The 24,477-nt window shown below is 38.9% G+C and overlaps 1 protein-coding gene across 1 annotated transcript in view; it reads left to right on the top strand.

The window, feature by feature from the left end:
- PLCE1 (phospholipase C epsilon 1) overlaps positions 1-22,645 on the top strand; it is a 141,743-nt gene extending 119,098 nt beyond the window's left edge. The window contains exons 20-33 of the mRNA XM_009277763.2: positions 1,249-1,372; positions 5,016-5,140; positions 5,867-5,984; positions 10,251-10,382; positions 11,555-11,845; positions 12,634-12,797; positions 13,733-13,994; positions 14,938-15,056; positions 16,200-16,328; positions 17,082-17,291; positions 18,669-18,830; positions 18,999-19,217; positions 19,969-20,181; positions 21,239-22,645. Coding sequence (XP_009276038.1) covers positions 1,249-1,372; positions 5,016-5,140; positions 5,867-5,984; positions 10,251-10,382; positions 11,555-11,845; positions 12,634-12,797; positions 13,733-13,994; positions 14,938-15,056; positions 16,200-16,328; positions 17,082-17,291; positions 18,669-18,830; positions 18,999-19,217; positions 19,969-20,148 — 2,235 coding nt within the window. The 3' untranslated portion in view covers positions 20,149-20,181; positions 21,239-22,645. The remainder of the gene's footprint in view (positions 1-1,248; positions 1,373-5,015; positions 5,141-5,866; positions 5,985-10,250; positions 10,383-11,554; positions 11,846-12,633; positions 12,798-13,732; positions 13,995-14,937; positions 15,057-16,199; positions 16,329-17,081; positions 17,292-18,668; positions 18,831-18,998; positions 19,218-19,968; positions 20,182-21,238) is intronic.
- The last annotated feature ends 1,832 nt before the right edge of the window (positions 22,646-24,477 follow it).

The raw sequence follows: 24,477 nt of genomic DNA, 5'->3' as shown, positions 1-24,477 counted from the left end.
CCGGGGCCTCCCCCGTTAACCAGGACTGCTGATAAATGATGGAGAGCAGCTTTGCGAGCACCCCCGCCAGCTCCTTCAGCACTCTCGGGTGGATCCCATCCGGCCCCATAGACTTGTGAGTGTCCAGGTGGCATAGCAGGTCATTGACTGCTTCCTCTTGGATTACGGGGGGTTTATTCTGCTCGCCGTCCCCGTCTTCCAGCTCGGGGGGCAGAGTACCCTGAGGATAACTGGTCTGCCTGTTAAAGACTGAGGCAAAGAAGGCATTGAGTACCTCAGCCTTTTCCTCATCCTTAGTGACAATGTTCCCCCTTGCATCCAATAAAGGATGGAGATTCTCCTTGGCTCTCTTCTTGTAGTAGACAAGACATATAGTAAACAAGTAGACAAGTAGACAAGACATATAGTAAAGTATACAGCATAACAAAATTTTAGTGTATTTTAGTTTTATAATACTTAATAATATTATGATTAGCACCACATGCCCTATGTGATAAACATAAATGAAGTTTCACTCTGAGGCTATAACATTTGCTATTCATGTTTGTTGAGAAATAGTGATATGCATTCACAGTATGTGTGTATATGTACAGTATGTAGTAATTTTTAGTAGAATTCTGCTTTGTTTCTTTTTTCACATTCAAGCCAGGCAAATACTCTCTTTCTTACGCCCTTTTTGGGGGGACTCTGCAATTCAAGTAGTGCTTATACCTATATGAGAATTTTTTTGGTTTCTAAAAATTAGAGCTGCATCTCTGGTAGCCTCAATTTAGCAATGTCTATGGTTAGTCAGCAATTAGATTGAATCCTTGAAAACTAATTGCTTTTACCCAAAATGTAAACACAATTGAATTAGAATTGAATTCTTGTATCAGAATAAGTAAATCACACTGATCGTACCAGTATATGGACATTCTCCATCTTTTTAAAAAGTTTTAAACTGTTTCCAAAACAGCATACCTCAGACTGGAAAAAGGCAGTCTTGCTCTCAATAATGTGCAAAGTGGACATTTTCCCATAATTAGTCAGGTTTCATATCTTACTGAGTGTTTTCCTACCAATACAAGTTTCCTTTATATTCAAACCCTTAAAATTGTATTTTAGTTTGATCTTAACAATCTTACTTATTTCTCATTATATATATTCAGTGCTTTCATATAAATAAAATAAGATGCAAACAGTGATGAAAACTCCTTTGCTTTTTAAAAATACTTACCAATAATGTAATAAATGGTTCTGTTGCTGTAGGCTCACCAGCTGGCACATATGCAAGCACAGGCTAGCAATGGCGCTAGCAGCTCCACACCTACCAATGAAGAGGAAGAAGATGAAGAGGATGAATATGACTATGACTATGAATCTCTCTCTGATGGTAACAATATGTATTTATTTATTTATTTATTACAGTGCTGTTGTTAGAACTGTAGCAGTAAGGCATGTAAATATCCTAGTTCAGGTATGATGTAGTAAGTTGATCTTACCTCGTGAGAGGAAGATGTACTAAATGTCCTCGGTGGCACTGTGGTGCAGTAGTCTATAATACTGTGAAAATAATTTGACTGTGTAGAGGACTTGAATGTGACTTCAACTCCAACCATTAGATGTTTTAACTGTGCAGTGTATGCTAAGTTGTAGTGTTTATAAATTATATTTTATATTATTTATATTATGCAAAAATTATTGTGTTCATCGTGTACTCTATCTACATTCTCCTGTATGGTCTTCCCTAAGGAGTTTAGACACCGGAAAGCTCAAGGTTCACAACAGGCTTAGCCCTTGCATCTGCATGACTGCCATTAAATTGACCTGAGATGCAGATGCTCCAAAGTCCTCCTTGGTTACTGTGTAATACCAGAGACCCCTGAAGTACCTTTTTTAGTTACAATTTCAGCATCAGCTGTTCACTTCATGCATAAAGGTAGAGAAGCCACTGAGTCCCTGGCTTGTTCAATGAAGATGTCTTTATTAAAGCTTTAGCTGTTCAGTGGAAAAATGGCAAGGCATGCTTACTGCCTTGCCTTGTTCATGTGCTGTCTATGCTTCAGCTATCCTAGCCTTCAGGAACTGGCAGTTTAGCATAAATCCACCTTTAGGGGCAGTTTATAGATTGGATATAATGATTGGCATGCCAGAAGTGATAAAAAATACTGCAGTTAGTAACATCCACTACTTCCTTAGCTCTCTAGTTCAGTCAGACACGTTTGATTTAACTACAGATGAAGGACAGAATGGGCCAGACTGAGGCGGCTGAGCTGAAGTCATGCATCTTGTTTTGCTTCTCTTGCTGTGGGGCTGGTAGATTCTGGTAGAGCAAACAGCTGGAGTCAGAAGCATTTAATCCTCTCAAGTTTTGTCAAAGGACATTTGTCAAAACCCCCATGCATGGATTGAACAAGCTGGATGCATCTAAATGGGTTACTTGTTATTTTTCATTGGTAATTTTCAGAGAATATATCAAAGTAGATCACAGCGCGTCTACCCAATGAGACAGCAGTGATGGTACAAGTGGTACCAAGCTCTTTGGGTAGTTAAATGCTGCACCATTGTTAAACTCCATAAATGGATCACAAAACTGACCAAAGGGACAAAAAAGTTACAGATGCGCTTCAGTGTAGATAAACATAAGGTAATACATTTAGGGGAAAAAAACTTAAACCTTGCTTATGTGATTCTAAGCTCAACAATGGCAGTAACAATTTGGGAGATCATGGAACTATTGAAAGTCCTCTGAAATCCTCAGCTTGGTGTGCAGTGACAGCCAAAAGATGGGGATCATCAGGAACAGTACTGAAAACAAAACATATTTTTGCTTCTATATAAAACCTTAATGTGCCACAGCTTGAGTTCTGTGTCCAGTTCTTGCATCCAGATCTTGAGAAGGATATGGTGGAGTTAAGGAAGTTAGAGAGAAGTGCAACCAAAGTAAAGGGAGTGTGGCAGTGGCTTGCATGAGTCTGAAAAGGCTGGAATTCTCCAGCTGGTAGAGAAGAGAACCGAGGGGTGAATTTGAAGCAGGTTTACTAAATCATGAAGCTGTGGATAAGCGGAGTACAGAACTGTTACTTGTTAGATCTAGGAGGTGCTGAGTAAAACAAGGGAAAGATCAGTCTAGAACAGGTAAAATAAAGTTTCTTTGTGCAGCTGGTAGTAAACTTGGAATTTGCTGCCATGGGAAACTGCAGAGGCAAACAGTATCAGCAGATTGAAAAAAGGATTGGACAAGTACATGGACAGGTTTATAAGCAAATGTTATAGGTAGAAATGTATGGTGCAACATCCCTAATATTCAGCAGTTGTGGACGTTGGGGTGGTACAAGGGAAGTAGACCATGACTAGTGGCTCTCTTTAAACAGCATCGCCCATTGCCACTGTCAGAAAGAGAATGCCGAGCTAGATGGACCATTTGTCTGACGCAGTTGGGCATGTTCTCCTAGGTAAAGTACTTCACTCATTGAACGTTTAAGTCTAATGGGTACCTGTTTAAGTTCTAGGTACCATGTTCAGAGAAGATGTAAGGCTAGAGCATGCCCTGCAGCACAGGACTTCTTTCCAGTTGGTCTCTTATTTACATTACTTGCTTCTGTGTTAATGATTTAAAAAATAGTCACAGAATTAAGGACCTGACACTGCTTGTGGGCTAGCAGTATTATTTATGCTAACAGGAAAATTTACGAGTTTGGTGCCAGTGCTGCCTCCAGTTGCATTTTGCTAGAAAGTTGGTCTAACTGGCTACTTGAGAATACTCCCTGTGTGGGACAGGGTGGAGACAGTGTAGATGTAAATCGCTGTGAAAAACTTAGATCTTTGTTAACACACTTGCCAGGAAAATATTGCAAGCTAACTGCAGTAAGTGGTGTTTGAGCAATATTCTAGTTAAGAGAAGGTTTGAGAAATCTGAAGCTAGCAAGAAACATTCACACCTTCCAATACATGAAGGAATCTGCGACATGGTTTACTGCTTTATTACAATGATTATTCTTTGGAATCTTTAATTACGTTAATATTTTGGCAAAACTACGTTAATATTTTGGCAAAACTAATCTAAATAATGGTCTGTAAACTTTCTAAAAGATTTTCAGTTTTGTTTTCCTTACTGATACATTAGGTTTGCGTAAGGCTAATAGTTTTACAACTGACACTTAATTTTCATTTCTCTGGCTGTAAATCTTAATTTCCTTTACTCTTATTCCCTCTCTGACTCCGTTTCCCTGTAGCTGATGTCCTTAATGCTTCTCCTGCTCCTAACAGCCAGGAAGGTAAAGGCCATTTGGTTGAGCATTTTAACTGCATGAAATCAGCACTGCATCTCCAGTCTGTCAAATGTGACAGCGTGAATATATGTTTTCTACTTTATATTAAAAATGCAATCAGGTATTTTTATATGGCATTGTTAACTGCTCAGGAACTGTTAGAAGGCTGCATGTGTGACACTGGTTATGCATAAAAAGAATATGGTCAAAGCATCAGGAATATCAGGAATGAAATAAAACCATTCCTTTTGTGACAGTTACAATATTTTGGTCCAGAAAGACCAATTAGTAGGTGTATTATTCTCTGATAAATATGTAGCTTTGAAGAGGAATTTCTATAGCTGTAAAAAATATTTGTTCGTGGTGAATGTAAGGAGAAGAAAGCCAAAACTTGCTGTGCAAAGACGTGTACATGTTTGATTTGGTTAATTGTGTTTGGACTTGAGCAATTCTTTGTTGTTCAGGAATATCAGTTGTTTTCAGATGGCAGGCTTAATTCATTAGATGATTTTGTTTTAAGCATCTTCTGAGCACAAAAGGATGGGCTTTTAAAGAAGTGCAACGTATTAACCAAAGCCGAGCATTAAATTTTTGAAGTAGAAAGTTACTACTAAAAGAGAATGCTTTGACCAGTAAATGCATTATTTTGGCATCTGGTTATTCAGATGAGAGTCACAGCATTGTCCACAAATACTGTTAATTCAAATTAAATTTCCAGTTGAAATTGTTTGGCTTTATGTTTATTAAAATCCCATTAATTTTTAGATAACATTCTCGAAGACCGACCTGAGAATAAATTACCAAGTGATAAACTGCAGTTTGAATATAATGAAGAGACTGCCAAACGAATAAAGAAGGCTGATTGTGCTACTTACAATAATAAAGGAAAGGTAGTTCTGCTTTTCCCCCCTTTCTTCTCAGCCACACTTTGATATATAACCAGCTTCAAAAGGATTTGAGCAGTTTAGGTAACTGAGACATCAGGTGGCAAATGGCTTTAATGAAGACAAATAGTGGAAAGCATGGGAACACACCAGAGAAAATAGATTAAATAGAACAAACGCTCAACATACACTGTTCAAGAAAAGTCCTCAGAGGTTATTTGGCTCTGTTATATAACAGGCTGTTTGGCTGAAGATTTTAACTGTCATTGCTCTCAGTGAAAGACTTCATTGAAGCTAAATCCGGAAGTTTGTTTAGATATCTGATTTCCGTTAACATCAGTGGAACTGAAGATTTCATCTGAATCTTCAGCATCTTTTGTGTATATATAAATAACTTTAACATATTGCACTATGATATCAGATAACCACATTACCTTTTATTAAATCATCTGACAACTGAACCACTGCATTGCTATTTAGTAAATTGTAGTTTCTCCTGAACACAGATGTTTTTTGTCTAAATGTTTGTAGAACTGACTCTGAGGCCTTTGCACACTATTCCAGTATCAGTAACAGGTATCGATGCATAAACCTGCACGTGGAGGTCTGTTAGGTGAAGGCAGCAAACCATATAGGAAGAATGAGAGAAAGAATTTTGAGGATATAAGATATGCAAGAGTACTTTCACATTCAGTAATTTTATTATTATATGTTCCTGGAACTGTCACTTAGGTGTACGACATGGAGCTGGGTGAAGAATTTTATCTTCTGCAAAATAAGAAGGAAAGCAGACAGATAGCCCCAGAGCTATCAGATCTTGTCATTTACTGTCAAGCGGTAAAGTTCCCTGGTAAGTACGGTGCCCTGTTCTGTTGCTTTAGGCTTTCTAATGCTTGGAGACATTGTTTTGAATCAGTTAGTACAAGCATTTTCAAATTGAAGTAGTCTAGGAGCTTTTTTTCTTGATGACTTGATAGTCTACATAATAGCAGCTCCTGGCTGAGAAGTAGTGTACGTAAATTACGTGAAGACATATTGTTTGTCATATTAAAATGTTTACAAAAGTGAAATTTGCCAGTCTTCACAACTTAGACAACTGCTTCATTGCCAAATGACAGAAAGCTTTATCTTAAGAGCTCCGAGTTTCCATGTAAGGATTTACTGAATTAGGAAGGAAAATATTCTTCAAACCTTGCAGGAAGAGCTTGTCACATTTCTTTAAGTGACCTTATTTTAGCGTCTTTCACCTTTGCCTACAGCTGCATCTTCTGTTCTTTCCTAAGTGGATAGGAGGGGAGCCATTTGCCAGGGGGGTAAAGCAGCCTTTTCACGGGGTGGGTGAGGACAGCTGATTGCACACTCACACACACTCTTTATGGAAGGGGTTAAGGAAATAGGAGGGTCTTCTTTTGTACAGTAGGAAGAATAATGTTTGCAGAAGAAAAGGAGAGGGAGTAACTGAAGAGATCACTGATAGTTACTTGTTCAGTACTGAAACATGAGGTTGAGTATGTTTTGGCTCATACTGTGTACATAAATACTTTTAAATTGAGAATTTATTGATGTGTTTAATGTTTTGAATGAAAAATCTGCTTTTTAGTGGAATGGTTCTCTGTGGAAAAGTTAACAATTCTGCCAAATCATGATCTTACACAAATAGAACTATAATCAGATTAGAGAAGCTAACCAAACATAAAATAGTGTCAAATAGGCAAGATAAACATGCTGAAAATGGAGACACATTCTTTTATAATCTTCTGTAACTTTAAGAATTGTAGGTGTCACTTGTAAAAATAACAACTTCTAAAAATTCAAATCTGATACTCTTTTTAATGAAATCTGCAATGCAATATCTTTCAAATAAAATATTTTCTTTTAAAGAATGATATTCAAGATTAAACAGAGATAGTTTAAGTTGTTCCAAGCATTTTGACACACAAGTTCTGATGTTCTAAGAAAACTTTAAAATATTTCAATTTTTTAATGTAATTTCAGTTATAAAAGAAATACCTGCTTTCCTTATCTGATTTTTTTCCTCTTGCTTTAAAGGGGACGTGAATAGAACAATTAAGAAAATGAGTTCCTTTCACAGACGAACACATGAAGCTGTAGAAATTAGTTTTCCAACAAACCTTGTCTCCTTTGACACAAATACTGCCTTCTCTGCAAGATATGCAGACTTCCATGGCCACCATGCTACTGGTTGGATTCCTCTGCTCAGCTGGTGGGCACAGATATGGTGCACTGCCATACCCCAATATTGTCCACTAATAATGATGAGAACAAGGCTGGTACATCCATGACTATGTAGCTTTATTGACTGGGTTCCTAACCAACTCAGAAAATGCAAGAGTTTTGGAAATAGGGACGGCAGAATTCATGTCAGTGGCTGATCAACGGTGTAAATACTTTATTTCTCCTGTCTTCATGTATTTCTATTCTGTGTTTACAGTTGCCTCTGTCCCTGAATATTAATCCCTGATTTGTGACTATAAAAAAGGACAAGGACCGTTATGTTCACTTATCTTAGCCTACTGAGTAATACAGACTTCCCTAAGTGCTCCCTGGTCAAAACAGAATTTATCATGTGGAGAAAATAACTTTTCTTGTTTATAAAATCTCTGGTAACAAGGAACCCAGAGATTGCTGGGTTCCAGCAATTCACCACAACTCTTGCTGTTTCAGTGGTTTTTGACCCTTACGGTCCTTGCTTAACTTCAATTTCAGTCTGGTGGGTACCATCATACCATTATTTAAGAGGGTGAAGGTCTGTTCTTTTGGGTCACCCAAGATGAGGGCAGTGAAGCATACTTGAGCAAAGTACTGCTATAACCCACTGGCACATGGCTCGTTGCCTTGGTGCTGAGGATCCTTACACAATGAGTAGAGAAAGTTCAGTACATAAAACCAGGATCTGCACAATCAAGTGCAGAGAGCAGGGAGTCACCTGAGCTGACCAGCATGAAATTCAGTCACCATCTCCATTGTATCAGACGATCTGCCCCTATGGTATCACTTTTCAAGAAATTAAAGTGAACATAAAAAAGGGCACCCTACATACAAAAGTACCGTAAATTCTTTTTCAAGGTCTGCAAACCTGCAGACTAACTGGCTGTTGGTCTGAAACACATGGTGAGAAGGTGACAATTACAGTTTAAACTGTTAATTGAGCATGGTTAGAATAAGAAGGGCAGGGAAGTTTGCCATCCTCTGGATTAAAAATCTAAAGGCAGTAAAGCAGCATGGTTATACCTAACATGAGAGATGGGCACTAAATTCGGTAAGGATATAGCGTAGATGTTGTAGGGAAATGCAAAACATTTACTCTGTCATTATGGCGGTATGATAGGATCTACGTGCAGTATGGTGGGATCTAAGCTGGTCCTGCTTTGACCAGAGAGTTGGACCAGATGACTTCCAGATCCTTGCCAACTTCCATTATTTTATGAATTTATGATTCTGTGAATAGGTGATGCTATATTTTGGAGTCAAGTTTAACTGGGAGTGAAAAATGGAGCTTGCCTCTGGGAGGAGGCGTGTCACATGCAAAGCATGGCCATGGGAAAGACTGAGAGAAAACTCCCAGCTGCAGCTTACCCTGTGGCCATCGCATTGGGTTCGGTTAACCCTGGTGTTTTGCACTGCACTCTCTGGTGATTTATGAGGTTAGTCTGTTTCCTCAGTGACTGTCTTCACAACAGGATTTTGAAACCTGGATCTTGCTTGCCAAAACCATTTGATCCGTTGAAAACTGGGATTAAATAGTGCTGGAAGCGCACAGTGCCCAACTCCTCATTCTTCTAGTCAGTTCGTATTCCTTGATCTCAGCTTCTACCATCTTCTGGTTTATGTGTATGCTTTGGCCCGAAGAGACAGTACGTCTCCAACGCTGAAAACATTTATGTATATCCTAAATTTTACTAACCCAAGCAGTTCCATTGAAACTATCAGCATAATTTTACTAAGTATATGTAGACATGCCGTAAAGATTGAGAGCTGAACATTTACAGCTGTGGACAGACTTCAGTAGAAGAGAGTCCAATGTATCCTCTTTGTGATTTACATTTGTAGTTGAAATATTAGTCTTAAATCCAGAACTGTCTTTAGGCAGGTGTGAATTGATGTGAGTTCGTGAGGGTCGTTTTGTGCGTCAGTTAGGCAAATAACAGTGTACTTGCTTTGTTACATTTTATATCACAAGTATATCTTGGGTCTGTGAGAGCATCCCACACCTCACTGCTGTGGGTGTCAGAATAACTGTCGTGCATTTTGACTTATTTTAGTTTTGGTCTGCCATGTGCTCTCCCCAAGTCAACAGAAAGAAACTGACCTTAAGGGGGATTAAGTCTGTTTATTTCACTGGGATTTAGATCATGATTTTAATGATTATTTTGCTGGAATACAGATGTTTGAATAATAGCTATACTAGAGCTTTCCAGCTCCATTTCTAGTACATATTGGCTATTAAACGCTTAATGGATTTTGCACACCTACCATATTTCCCGTCATTGAAATACAAATTCTAAGCAGAAGATAACTCTGAAAACATCTTGAGGTTAAACCGTTTAACCGACAGCATTTGGGCTTTTTCCTTTACATTATATCTTTAAATCATATTTTTGCATTTATTTAATTATGTAGGTATCCTATCCTAGATGAATTCCATTATATTCACTGCTGTACAGATTTATTGCTTCTGTAGAAAGGAGGGGGTTTTAAAAATTATTCTAAGGATGAATACATTAGAACTTACTGCAGAATTTTTTAGTATTAATTAGGACCATTTGGTAATTTGAGACAGAGCCACTGCCTTCCTCAAGCGAAAAAGTAAAATGGAGAAAAGTTCTATCACAGAGAGATAACTGTATGTCTGTATTGCTTCATATAAGTTTTAATATACATTATATTTAAAAGCATACATAATATATTCATATATAAAGGCATGTATGTACATAAAGACGTTAAAATTAAATTATGGAGAAAAATACACTGCTTGCCCTGTGTACTATATAACAGGAGTATTCATGCCTTCAAAAATAATGTAAAATATGATGGAAAATGTCATGCCCTCTTGGTCATGTTTTTTGGCTCATTTATTTTACATTTATGGGAACAGGCTTGTCAACTCTAAACCCATCTGGCTCTAGCAGAGGAAAAGAAAGAAAAAGCAGGAAGTCCATTTTTGGCAACAATCCTGGCAGGCTGAGCCCTGGGGAGTCAGCTGCTCTTGCCAAAGCATCTGGAAAAGGTAAAGTTAGCATCTTCTTTCACCAGTCACGTGGAATGACTCTGTAATCCAACACATGTATCAGACCAAGTTGTTAAAGATCAAATACTTTACAATGTGCAAGATGTTGAACTTTGGAATGGTTTTTCGTTAGCGCAGCAACTATTACAGTAACACTATTATAACTGAAGTGTTGAGTGTGGATATGTTAAAATAGGATTACTTGGTCAGGACTATGAAGACCCTAACTCATAAATGATACAAAACTAACATACATTTTAAGTAAAATTTGTATTTTAAAAGGTATGAACGAATATTTTCAAAGTACAAATGGAAGGCAGAACTGTTGGGCTGGATCCAGAAAAGGATTTTTAGTGTCTGAAGTAGGACTTAGTTGCCTAAAATTCAGCCAAGTCCAAACGTGTAATCGTGCAAACTCCCGTGTTCCACCTTGGAGGTATTTAGACTCCACAGGTGATTCAGTTTGTGAACTTGGAAATTGTACTTCTGCGTATGAACAGATGTAAAGAAATACAAAGAAAGTACAAAAAAGGTTCTGGAGCAGGGATGGGACCCAGATCCCCTGCCTTTCAGGTGACTGCCATAAACAGAAAGTTACAGACTTGCACCCTTTCTTGTACTCATTTTGTGGCTCAAGGAACGTTGCGTTTCTTTCAGACCAAGGGCACGGCTGCAGCAGACAGGTTAGATTCCCTTCTAGAGGCCAGTGTCCTAAAAAGGAAGAAGTCTAGCGCCTAATTCTAGAGGATAGAAGTATTTTGCTGGCTTTGTCCCCTAGCTCATAACGGCACTCTCTAGGCTGCCTGTTTGGAGACTTGGCAGATGGGTTTCAATCTTGCCTCCCTTCCTCATGTAAAATGTATAAATGAGAAGAATGGAATTTTATTCCATTATTTTATTTAGGCAAATGCCAATTAAGTATTTATTTATGAAAATGGTTGTTAGCACATCTAATCACAGTATCATTTCAATATTTAAACATTATGTTTCCTCTCATGGATTGTTCTTACTGTATAAGAAGGAATGTGACACTTATAGTGAGTAGTGTCATTTTCCAGGATCCCCTTTTTCTACCACAACCACAGTATGCACACATACTTCACTAGAAGACATTGAATTCTTGGAATCTCTAGATCTGCAGCTGTAACGTGAAGGTACTGTTTATTTTCCAGGTCCTTTTGATGTGGTGCGGCAGACCTGGGAAGATCCTTGCTGTCCTTACAACTCTCCAGCTTCTCTCAGTGCTATCATAAGGACGCCCAAGTGCTATCATATCTCCTCCCTGAACGAGAACGCTGCTAAGCGGCTGTGCAGGCGGTACTCTCAGAAGCTGATCCAGCACACCACTTGTCAGCTCCTGAGGACCTACCCTGCTGCCACGCGCATTGACTCCTCAAATCCCCATCCACTGATCTTCTGGCTCCATGGCGTACAGCTCGTGGCTCTTAACTACCAAACAGATGGTATGGGTACACGAACGCACATTTTAATACATTTTAAATGTGAAATAAGTCCTTAAACTGTGAATTTGTATTTGATGTTTGCTTTTACCTGCTGTCACAAGGGGATGTACCTGTCTCTGTGCCCCAGCACAAGCAGGTTCATACCATGACAATCTGGTCCATGAGAGCAGCGATCCTAGAGCTCAGGAGCTTTATGCCAATGCAGCAGATCTCCTGATAGCACAGAAGTGCCTGGACAGCAACACATTCCATTTTTATTTTTATTTTATTGCTGAAGGTTGTTTTTTTTCCCCGGTTCAAGTAGCTGTTATCCCTTTCTGATAATTTCAAGTATAAAAAGGTACTGAACTGTTTTTTATTTAGAAGTGCCGCCTTGGATGCTGGTTTAATGTTGATCAAAACGTTTTTGGGCCATTTGGTATCCTATCTTGTGTTCCTTCACCTTTTCGACGGGGGATCCGCAAAGCTACACAGTCAGTGCTTTTTCATTCTGCAGTTCAGGGCAAATACCTGGAAACTTCTCAGAGAATAGGTGTAGGCAAGCCCTACAGTTGCATAAAGACAATGGAAAGGGATAGAAAAGAATGAATTGTTCTTATAGTTTTGTATAATTAAGTATTGGATAGATTGGATACGTAAATTATAGCTATCTCTGAAAACCAAGAATGAATTAATAGTACACAACTAAAATTAAAAAAAGATACTTAAAACATGTCTTTGTCTTCACTGTTACAGTTTTTCCAGTGTACCATTGCTCTTTGTCAGTTTTGGCTGCCTTACTTTCACAGATCTTCCTCTGCAACTTAATGCAGCGATGTTTGAGGCTAATGGCGGCTGTGGATATGTTTTGAAACCTCCTGTTCTGTGGGATAAAAATTGTTCCATGTACCAGCAGTTTTGTCCTTTAGAAAGAGATCTTGATAATAAGGAGCCAGCTATATATTCTTTAACAGTAAGTACATTAAAAGGGAATTTCATATAGCCAAACAGATAGAAGTAGACAACGTTTAACTACAGTCTTTAACCAGCATTACAGTCACGCTTCTGTATGAAAAGATTGAACCTTTAATTGTTGCTTGTACTTCTGAAGGTCAGCATAGCTAAAAGAAATTGGAGGGGGAAGGAGCAAATAATTGTCTTTATTTTATTTTATTGGCTGGTTTGTATCCAGAGCTACTTTCACTGTTTCCTTTACAATATTTGTCGAAACCCAGTCCTGAAAGTGTTTTCCCTGGGACTACACAACTGTGTAAAATTATAGATGTGCCTGGATGTTTCACACGTTTGTGAACACTTGAGAAGCTACGCAAAAAGCCATTATGAAAAGCTGCACTGAATATTAAAAAAATATTTTTTCTGAAGTTATATAATAAGACATATCATTCATGGATTTATGGCCAAAAAAAAATATATTCTAAGAAGCTAGTCCCTTCCAGGAAATGTTTCAGAAAAGTGAGATTCATAAGAACCAAAATTCTCCCAGCTGCGGTAATTGCACACCTGATACTTGTGTTGTGGATGCCAAAGCAAGCCAGAGATCAGTGCCATCACCCCAGAGTAATGGAGAAGAAAATCTGATCCTTTTTGACTACGTTACTGGTACATTCCTTCTGGATTAACTTTCAGATGCCTTGAATGGTTACGCTCATGATGTATAGTGTATTTTTTTTTTCAGAGGAAAGATACCGTAGCAACGGTATGGGGGGGGTTGAAGCGGCTCTGCTTCTGAAATTACTGTCCTGGCAGTTACAAAAGTAGGGAAGCGTAATTAAATCAGCATGTTAACAAACTGTGCTTAGGAGTGTGATAAACAATATTTAGCTCAGAATTGTGACAGTAAAAGAATTGCTCCACTAATTGGTTTCTCTGTGTACTCCTCGGCTTCAGATTGTGTCCGGACAGAACGTCTGCCCTAGCAATAGCACGGGCAGTCCGTGCATTGAAATCGATGTGCTGGGGATGCCTCTGGATAGCTGCCATTTCCGGACGAAGCCCATTCATCGCAACACTCTCAACCCCATGTGGAATGAACAGTTCCTTTTCCGTGTTCACTTTGAAGATTTGGTCTTTCTTCGGTTCGCAGTTGTTGAAAATAACAGCTCAGCTGTAACAGCTCAGAGAATCATTCCCCTAAAAGCTCTAAAAAGAGGTACAGTATAGTTTGTAGTGACACCCTATGCCAAAATGGTCCAGCAGATTCCTGGACTGAATCCTGCCGGAGGGATATTTTTAATCAGCTGGTTGCATTTTTCTGGAGGAGACAGGGAGCAAATATCAGACAACATACTTTGCCCTGGCAGCACGATGCTGATCTAATAGACTCCCTGGGAGCTGGAGGCTGCCCTAGTGACTTGTAAAAAGTCAGATCTTGTGCTGTTGCAGAGACTGGGGCATCTTGTACGCGGTTGCTCCGATCCTGAGGTGTGGCTGTGAGGTTGTGTTCACCTTGAGACTTGCCGCTCCCTTAGGAAGCGTGGAGTGGTTTCACTCCCTGCCTTGTCCTTTGCCCAAGAAACTGCTGTAACTGGTGATCACTGGGCAGAGGGGAATTGCACTTCTTGCAGCCGTGGCTGGAGGAGAGGTGAAGGAAGGGTGAAAAAAGGTGAGAGAGAGATGAGGAAGCACCTCATCTATGAGATGAAGATTCTATGACACCTGGGGGAGGGAGTTTCCATATTGCCAGCAGCTCTTCAGCAGAACGGTAAAAATACTTTCACGTTTGCTTCGTGCCACTGTAATAGCACGCAACAGTCTTAGCGTATGAGGAGATCTGGCCACAGACATGCATTTTCCCAGTGAGAATTTGTCCTCGTTTCATTCATATTCTAATATTTAGCTATTTAATATATGAATATATTGAATATTACAGCAAAACAAAGGTAGGCGGCTGTATTAGCCACTCAGCAGTTCACAGCATTTTCGTTCCACTGTTGTACAGACAAAGAGTGTTAATGCAGTGTTATTCCAGTGCTTTAAATCCTATAGGTGTGGCAAATGGTAGCTAGAAGTATAGCAAATTTGAGTTTTCCGTTTATGAGACTGGTGTCCTAGGATGTGGCAAAGTACTTACAGAAGGGTTTTTTTCTCTTTAGGCTATAGACACGTCCAGCTCCATAACCTGCACAATGAAGCATTAGAAATTTCTAGTTTGTTCATAAACAGTCGGAGAATGGAAGAAAGTCCCTCTGGAAACGCTCTGCCTGCATCTGTGGTAATGTAATTTTTTTTTTTTTTGTGAATGCCATGTATTCTTGTCTTAATGACTACTATGGTCTGAAGAATTCTAGAACCAGGCTGTTCAAAGCTGTTAGCCCCTAAACCTGCACATTTTCAGAAGTACCTCGATGCCTAATTCTTCTGGGCTTTGGTGGAAGTAAGGTTCTCCCACCTGGCTGAAACTGTGGGAGGGTAAATCTTTTCAAAGGTGTGTTTAGGTAGAGCACAAGAACTCCTCTGCTGGAGGAGGAGTGTGGTTGAGCAGCGAGGTTCAGAGCTGCCTCATGCATTCCTTTATGCATGAATCATAAGCAATGCATTTGGGACAAAAAAAGAAAGATGCAAATTACCAACAACTTTGGAATAATGAGAGTAAAATTGAATTCTATTACAGGAAAAGATGGAGTCTGTATTTTCATAAATATATACGTATTTTTATGTGTGTGGGTGCACACATATATATGCTTATGTGTACAAATATGTATACATACACGTGTGTGTAATATATATGACAATACGTATGTATGCATGCATGGATGGATATGATGTATTTTTTTTTAAATAGCCCTTAATGTTAGGTTACCCAGGTTACTTGTGTTTTAGTAACTTTAAGCATGTATATTATCATTTTGCTGATTCCTAAAGTGTTAGATAAAACCTCCTGAGCTACTGTGTGTGCAGCAGATGTGTTGCAGATGTTATCCTCCTGTGAATACATGCCGAACACATATCTTGGTGAATTACTAGGGCAGAAAGGAAGAACATAAATGGTTTGGAGGGTAAAACGAAGCTGAATTCATACGCTGAATCCAAATAGCCTGAGCTCAGCTAGAACACAGATAGTGAGCGATGGAGGTCCACCCTTTGTTCAGTGGCAGTTTATGTATTCTCACTGGAAAACTTCCTTTTTCTTCTTTCTCTTCAGCTTCAAGGTAGGGTGGGCTGGGGTCTTTTGGGGGGTTGGTTTGTTGGGGGTTTTTTTAATGCCTTGATCTGTAGTGTAAGAGACATGTATTAGCTGGATAGCTTTGCTCTGTCAAGGTCCTTACAACTTGTGTGTACAGTTTCTTTTAAGCAACCTAAAAATAACATGCCTGTGTGAAAACATTCAGTAACCTGTTGAATGTTGTCTGGACAGTTGTTTAGCATGGGGGAAAGGAAAGCTGCTGTGACTTACAAAGTGACGATTCATGGAATTCCAGGCCCGGAGCCTTTCACTGTTTTTAATGTAAGTGGGGGGACCACGGCTGCACAGCTTCTCCATCAGGTAAGTTGCCCGCTGAATTGCAGACTAGTTGCAAGAATCCACACTAACATAATTCTGGACATCGATCTCCCTGCATTTCTCCCATGCAGGGTCATTGTACTTCATTCATCACAGCAGGGAGGTGCTTTAGAAATGTATTGCTGTGGAATTAACTGCATTGCAAACGCAGGCTATCATCAGTGAAATTTTCCCAAGCTTGGCTTCAGAGAATGGGTTTATAATCTTAGAACATATTCCCTGTTAGTATTTTAATATTTGGGCATATGCAGATGAGAAAAACAATCTTTCTGACCGACGGAGGCAGTGGGCTGTCCTTACAACAAGGGCAAACATTTCTGCGCAATTCTTTGAACTTGAGCGCCACAGGAATAAAGAGTAAAAGTTAGAGGGCTAAGTTCATGAGTAGAAAAACCAGTCAACTCAACAGGGATTGTTATTCTAGCAGTGGGAAAAGACTGTACAGTCCTGGGATTATGAATAAATTGTCTGGCCAGCCAAACAGGACAGAAATAAGCTTAAATAGTACTGCCTTGTCTGGAATAGTTGAACTGCTTGGCTAGGCTAAAGAGAACAGTACATTACCCTGGAGTAAAATATCTGAATAACAAATAGCACATCAGAAATCTTGCCTACGCTATGAGAATAGTTATTGATTCTTAAAGTTTCTTTATTCATTCTCATTTGTAACTACTAATTATGCAGTGTTTATATTTAGCATTCTAATTGCTGTGTGTGTATTCTGGTCTGTCTTAGCTCTTGGCTACCACAAAAGGCACCGAGTCATGTGCTGCAGACTATTTTCTGATGGAAGAGAAAAGTTTTATATCAAAAGAAAAGAGCGAATGCAGAAAACCACCATTCCAGAGAGTGATTGGTCCTGAAGAAGGGTTAGTGCAGCTTTTGAACAGTTGGTTCCCAGAAGAAGGATATGTTGGAAGGATTATCTTTAAAACCCGAGAGGAAGTAAGTCTGTTTTAGATAAATTGTTATTTACAAAGGTAGCTAAAAATAGCTGTTAGGACCAGGAAACAAAAGGGTGCAGTATTTGTTTCCCTATTTGGTGAGTAATGTCAATGCCGCGTACATCATTTAAAACCAAACATAACTCCTGAGTGAGCACAACTAGACTTTATACACCTGTGCGACACTAACTTCACTCAGCTCTAGGATCAGCTATGTGGCGTTTCATCATTATCGCTTACTCAACAGTTCAATGCCCCACTAGCATACTGTTTTGACTGATAGTTCTAATTTAATGTAAATCTAGATTTTGATGTGATAGGAAATTAATATAAAGAAAGGAGGATAATAGTTAATACCAAAGGCTCATAGATGACAGAACTCCAGACTACAATTATCACTTTAGATGTCAGCAACTTCTTCTCTGTTTGGAAAAATTAGAAAGGATTTTAATATTAAGGAACTCTAAAAACCTCAAAGGCTGATTAAATTATCAATGATAGCCTAAAATAATGAAATAAGTGATTTCTTTAAATTTAAAGGAAGAAGATGGAGTGATTACTGCAATTTAAACTATGAGCAAAACATCCACAGCTTGAAAATATGCTGGTGCCCAGGCTTGTGAGAGAGAAACAAAAAAGCAAGAGAAAGACACTTAATGATCTCATTTTCAGAGGCATTTCCTTTGGTCAGTTCAGCATATAATAATGCTTGCTTAGCCTGAACATAGTAATATATGTAACATATGTTTATACACACAGATTTTACATACACAAATGACAGAGATCCTCTGGGATCCTTTAAAATGAAAAAATGTATTTTTAACTAATTATTTTGACGCAACTTTTGATAAAGCTTCAATTTGACAAGTTACCATTGTATTACACAAATCAGCATTCTGTTTTCCTTTATTTCTAGTATTTGGAGCAAAAATTACTAGGTAGAAATTCACTTGTGGATGTAGTAGCCTACTTAATTCAGTTGACTGCAACACTTACTTTGTAAGTGTATGTGACCACAAATGTGTCACTGGCAAACCCCATTCTTTCAGAAGAGTTAAAATCTGTCTTAGCGTATGTGAAAATTATGCTGTAGTCTTGTCCTGTGATGCTAGTACCTCAAAGCGTTATCTGTAATTTTGAGCCTTTCTGCAGGTAGCAGCCTCAGATCTCGGAGCTAGAAATGCAGCTGCAAATTTGCATGGAAAAACAAGGAGTTTGGTCCACTTCTAGGGTGCGATACGCAGCCCGTGTTTACAGCTTATGAATTCCAGCTACGTTACAAGGGGTTGGAGAGAAACGCATTATCTGAGAGAAGGCGTGGGGAGGAATTCTGTCTAAAATCTGCAGTAGATTAATTTGGCTCTCCTTTTTTCTATAGAATTTAAACGAGAGAAACCTCTTTCAAGAAGCCAAGGAAGATGCAGCCATCAGCTCTGAGGATGACAGTTTCTTTGTTCAGGTACATGATGTCTCCCCAGAGCAACCACGCACTGTCATCAAAGCTCCCCGCTTTAGCACAGCTCAGGATGTCATACAGCAGGTGAGCAACACGTTCCCATTTAGTAGGTCTGTAATGCGTAGGGTGGAGGTTGGTTTCACACAAGATAAGGTGGGGTTTGTTCTCGCCACTAGCTGAGCAATCAGTTTAGTAACCTGAATCTGAGGGAATGCCGCCTTTTTTGTCATCTTTTTTTCTGCTTTTAAACAGACTCTTTGCAAAGCCAAATACTCCTACAGCATTTTGAGCAATCCAAATCCAAGTGATTACGTGCTCTTGGAAGAGGTGACGAAAGAGCCAGCAAACAAAAAGTCCTCAACATCTAAACCATCTCAGAGGATTCTCTCTGATCAAGAGTGTGTGTTTCAGGCCCAAAGCAAGTGGAAGGGAGCAGGAAAATTTATCCTTAAACTCAAAGAACAGGTTCAGGTAAAAGATGAAATGCTTTGCAGCAGGTTTTATAGAAGGTGTATGATCAGCTCAATGGGAACGTACTGTCAATGGGAGGGAGACGTGACTGGCATGAGGCTGGGTGGGGAGAAAAGACTACAGCAAAAAGCAGATTCCTCTTTTCTCCCCACCCCCCTTACTTTCGTTCTTTGCAAAATTGCATCCGTTAAATCCAGCAACACGATTCCCTCACAGCCTGCAAATCCCATGACACCCTTGATCTTCTGCTGCTAGCTTTCTGTTTTTCAAAATCTTCTGGCTGGGCATGCCCTGCTCCCCATCACAGTAAAGCAGGACTGTTCAAATGGGCAGAACCTAAAAACTACTGGAATAAAGTCCCCTTTATTCCTGCCCAGTGAAAAAGTTGTTCTGTTGCTTTATCTCAGGCTTTGGAAAATGGCAGGAATGAAGTACATGCCTGCTGGGAGGAGCCATGTTTTCCTTTCCAGAGGATGCCACCAATCCGCAGCAGTTGTTGCCTTAAAGTAACTGTGTCATAAGCACAGATTTTTATACAAGTTTATACCAAATTTGCTGAACATATCTTTTACAATGCATAATTTTCAATTAAATTATTCAGAAGAATGCACTTGGCTATGAAAGCACGGCCACGCTGAATTTCAAAAGGGAGGCCTGCTTCGAAACATGTTGGGTGGTTTCATATTAATTCCTATTTCACAGCTGACAAACAGCCTGTTCAACCACTTCTATGATTTATTTTTTTTTACAGGCAGCACGAGATGACAAAAGAAAAGGCATTTCCTTCACCAGTGAACTCAAGAAGTTAACCAAGTCAAGTAAGCAGTATCGGGGATTCATATCGCCACCTCTGCAGGTCTTGCCGGACAGTCCACAGAGCAAGGATGAAAGGTCTGCGTGCGGTTTGACTTTTAGTGACATTATGGAATAATAACCACCACTGCCTACAGAACGGTCTGTTCAGGTACGAGATGTTGATTCTAACTCTGAGCAATCATTTAATACATGATTTACAGAGTATTTTTTTCAACGTTGTAGTTGGTTAAACCGTAGTGAGGTACAAGGGACTGACAGAAAGGTCCATAAAAGCCTTACACCTTGGTGTGCACAGGCACAGTAAGGTCTCCGGTTAGTTATTACGGCATTTGCTACAGTGAATCAGAATGGTGTGAAGACTGGAGTTCGGCCCACTTTCTTTGCCCAGTTGAAAAACAAAACCAAAATGTTGCGTCCTGGTTGATTTTATGATATGCATTTTAATCAACTAACTGTGCTTAATTAACGATGTCCTGTTACTCTTTTGCTCTGGGCCAAATTGAATAAAGTATCCAGTAGAGCTTTTGTTATTTTTTATTACATGCATATAATAAAATCATCAGGACCGACAATCTCATTTTAGCTAAAACAGGTTTGTAGTGTTAATTTCTCTCTGTGGAAATTTTCCCAGAAATGTTTAAACATTTTTACTACCCTTTCTGTATCTCTTCAACTTCTTCCATCTTGCTTGACTTAAAACAACAAATGTAATACGCAAGGCAAGACTGTCCCGTTTATATGAAGATAGTACATGTAACTTGTCCACCGACGTACACTAACCAGATATTTGCATAGTGCTACTATAGCACTGAGGTATCATCTGAGAAGTTACAGCTCATTGTAAATGAAGACGAAATCTCAGTGTTGATAATCCTGTCTCACATATGGCCAATTTAATATTACATTTTTCTTTCCACATACACCTAATTATTAAAGCATTCTTTGACACGCACGGTTACACTACTGCTAAATCATTAACAGAATTCAAATAATATTTTCATCTGCAAAATATTTCAGATATGAAGGGACAAATTTGATACCTTATTTCTAGGCTACTATAAAAAAACCCTACATCATCAAAACAATCGGAATTCAAGAAAAGCAAAGTAAATTGTGGAAAGATCCCAGTCACGTTCCCTCCTCTTCTGCATTTGGTCCTTCATTTTTTTGAAAACTGGAATTTACATCACTGAATCCTTCTGCAGTGCCTTTGAAGGAACCTGCTGCGGTCTGAACTGGTCAGCAATTGTGTGCCCTGTGCTACAGATGCTTAATCCAGGCAATGCTGCTGGATTAACATCCAGAATCTGGGAATCCTGAGTGGGATGTCGTAGATTGGAAAGATGCCTGTCAGCTATCACAGGAGTCTCCTCTTCCCGTGTCTTCACATCTGCAGGTTCTCGATCGGCGGATGAAGAAATTTTCTTGGACTGTATGTTGTAAACAAACGTGTTGTTGCCCTCCCCTTTTTAAACAAAAGATAATTTTAGTTACTTGCCTCTAGGGAAACTGAAGGCAGGGAACCAGAGTGTTCTTTTATGTGTATTATATTTAAATAATGCACTTTTACCTGAAGATTTCTGTTAAACACTGTGTTAAGTGATTGTAAAGAGATTTAAATATACTGTAACTTCCTTCGCATATCTGTTTAACTTTGAACATACACAAAACGCTCTAATTATTTATGGTTTATCTACTTTAACAAAATGTACAATAGCTAAGTACACCTAACTGGTAGTGATACTTTGACAAGGAACAACATTTTCTTCGTATAGATTCTAGTTTTCCAGGCTTGTGTTTAAAGAAAAAATATTTATTATCACGTTCCAAAGTACATCCCATTGTGTAATATATTTATCATATACTACTTCTCGGAAAATGCAGAATTTTTACCTCTCTCTGGATTTAGAGGAAAAAATGTTTGAACTTTTCTGGTTGTTTCTTTTCAGCACAAGACGTTCAATACCCCAAACTGACCAAACTCAAAATGTGTTTGAATTCAAAATACGTTTTTCCATACAGTCAGGAAATGTCTTTTTACTTGTCTGTTAAACCCAGAGAGTATAAAGAACCCGTACACTATAACTCTTGACATTTTTGTTTACACAGAAACACTGTTACAAAGTTTTGTTTGCTGAATTCATCTGTTGATATTTAAGTTAATTGTGGTTTTCTCTTTTTTTTTTCTCCATGGGAGTTATTAATGTGCTTAGTTAGTTAAAACAACCCATACCAACTTACAGGGGCACAAATGAAACAATCGCTGAAATCAGTCATGCCTTTGACTTCCCACATGAAGTGTATCTGTGGTGAAGAAATTTGTCTGCACACGTTTTGTCTCCCTAGAGCAATCCCTAAAGAAAGCATTTCAGTTACCTGGTGGGACTAAATCAAGAAATCCATTAATACAGGGAGTGATTCATGCACTCAGTTATTCCACATCAACTTTAGCACTCGAGCATGAAATGCTGCTGCTCCTAAGAGAGAAACTGCATCAGGCAAAGAATGAAACAGCAGTGTAACTAAAATGAGGTTTACTTTTGATAGTGCAAGGACGAAAGGGAAAGAAGTTACAGGCAGTAGTCCCGTGACAACCAACACCGCCCCCCCCCAATAATTAGAAAACAAAATAAAAGAAAGCAAAGTCATTAATTGTCATATAAACAAGCAGACAGAACCTGTGTTCTGTCACCAGAAGCTGTGAAGTCCTTCACTGTACACTACAGAAAATTCCTATAAAATAGCCATTACCAAAGCAAAAAAGTGCCCTCTTGAGGTCATTTCCAGCTTCCAGGGAAAACACCCACAGACACCAGACAAAAAAAGTCAAATTTCCCTGTGGCATATCCTCCCAGAGACCAGGCACTTCCCATTGCTTATCATCCGTACTGATGTAGCAAAACGGCGTTTGGCAATTCAGCAATCGTGATGCAGTTCAAAACCCAACCACCTCCTGGCTCAGCCTCTTCACTCGTGTATCACCAATTCCAACGACGTAGCCAGCCCCTGTAAGAATGAGCTATGCTCTCGCCCTACCCCACCCCCCTGGCGCATGCATAATGCAAGACTGATACGGAGTAAAATGTTCGAAGTGACAACTCACCCGTAGTTTTATATGCATAGTTTGCTTTGGAATACTTTGGAATTACTTACATCAACCTACCGTGCAATTCAACTAATGCAATTTTTTTTTTTTAATATTCGTTTCATTCTCTCTGTTTTTTCAACACAGTAGCAGTTTCCCATCACAAAGAATTTTTTTCTTCCGGTGTTTTTATGGCATTTTAGAAACAATACTTACTTTCCTAGAGAGTTTGCCCTTACCTATTTGGCTTTTTTTTTTGTTCTGTTCAGCAGCACTGAAAATAAAATTCTTAACATCACCTGTAGTATCATAGTAGTCTGGAAGACATGCTTGCTAATTAATTAGATTCAACATAGGAAGTTATTACACCCATGTTGTCATCCACTAATGGTTTTCTGTCACATAGATTTAAAAAGAAAAAAACCCCTTGGGAAATTGAGGGACAATGGTAGCCATGTCACATTGTGTAACGCAGGTCTAACACTAGCCTGCAGTCTAGTGGCAATTTAAAAACAGTAGTTTTGTACTAAGACAATAATTTTCTAGCTGTGGGAATAGTTGATTAATAGAAGTATTTTCCTCATCAATCAAGGTCTGCTTTTGCTGCTGTTTATCACGGGGAAAGAGAACAGCAAAATATTTGGCTTTCTGTTAAAAAAAACCAGGTTTATAGACACATAGACATTATACTGTTCCAGTATTTTCATTAATGTACATGTATCACTTAATTTCAAGTTTAGGTACTGGTGAGCATCAGAGTAAACTTTTGTTGGTGAAATGTGGTACCTTTTGGGGTGAAGTTGGAAAGGAATACAGTATCCTTCCATTTGTGTTAGTTCCAAATATCCTAATAATGACAATACAACACCACTTGAAGCATTAAACAGGAGGGTTTTTTGTTAACTTTTGTGAAAGCCCAATTAGACAGATTTCTTGTGCTGAGTTACTATTCTAATAGGAAAGTTTATTCTGCTTAGCCACAGATTTTATTTCTGCAGCAATACCTGTCCACACATTCCTATGACAAGACTGACAAAATAACTTTGTCCCTTTCTGTGCTTTTGGCTGGGCATGGACATCAGGAAAATACATTCATTTTTATATTACAAACTATTTACAGGAAGCAGCTTCCAGGATGAAGTTTGCAAGAAAGGAATGTAAATAATCAACACCTTCCAGAAACATGCAGTCTCTGAGCGGTAGCAGGCCTCACACTGAACAGTTTACAGGTGGAAATCTCACATTCTGTTGCCTATTGGCAAAAATACAGAAGTATTTTATTCTATACTATTTTAAAATCATTGTTACTTTTCTACCAATTTCTCATATTTTCCTTGGGTAGCACGTGCTGCTTGCAGT

This window comes from Aptenodytes forsteri, unplaced genomic scaffold (genome assembly GCF_000699145.1).
Source record: "Aptenodytes forsteri isolate BGI_AS27 unplaced genomic scaffold, ASM69914v1 Scaffold15, whole genome shotgun sequence".
NCBI lineage: Eukaryota > Metazoa > Chordata > Aves > Sphenisciformes > Spheniscidae > Aptenodytes > Aptenodytes forsteri.
The sequence above is the reverse complement of the archived record's forward strand: the minus strand, read 5'-3'. Positions and strand labels throughout refer to the sequence as shown.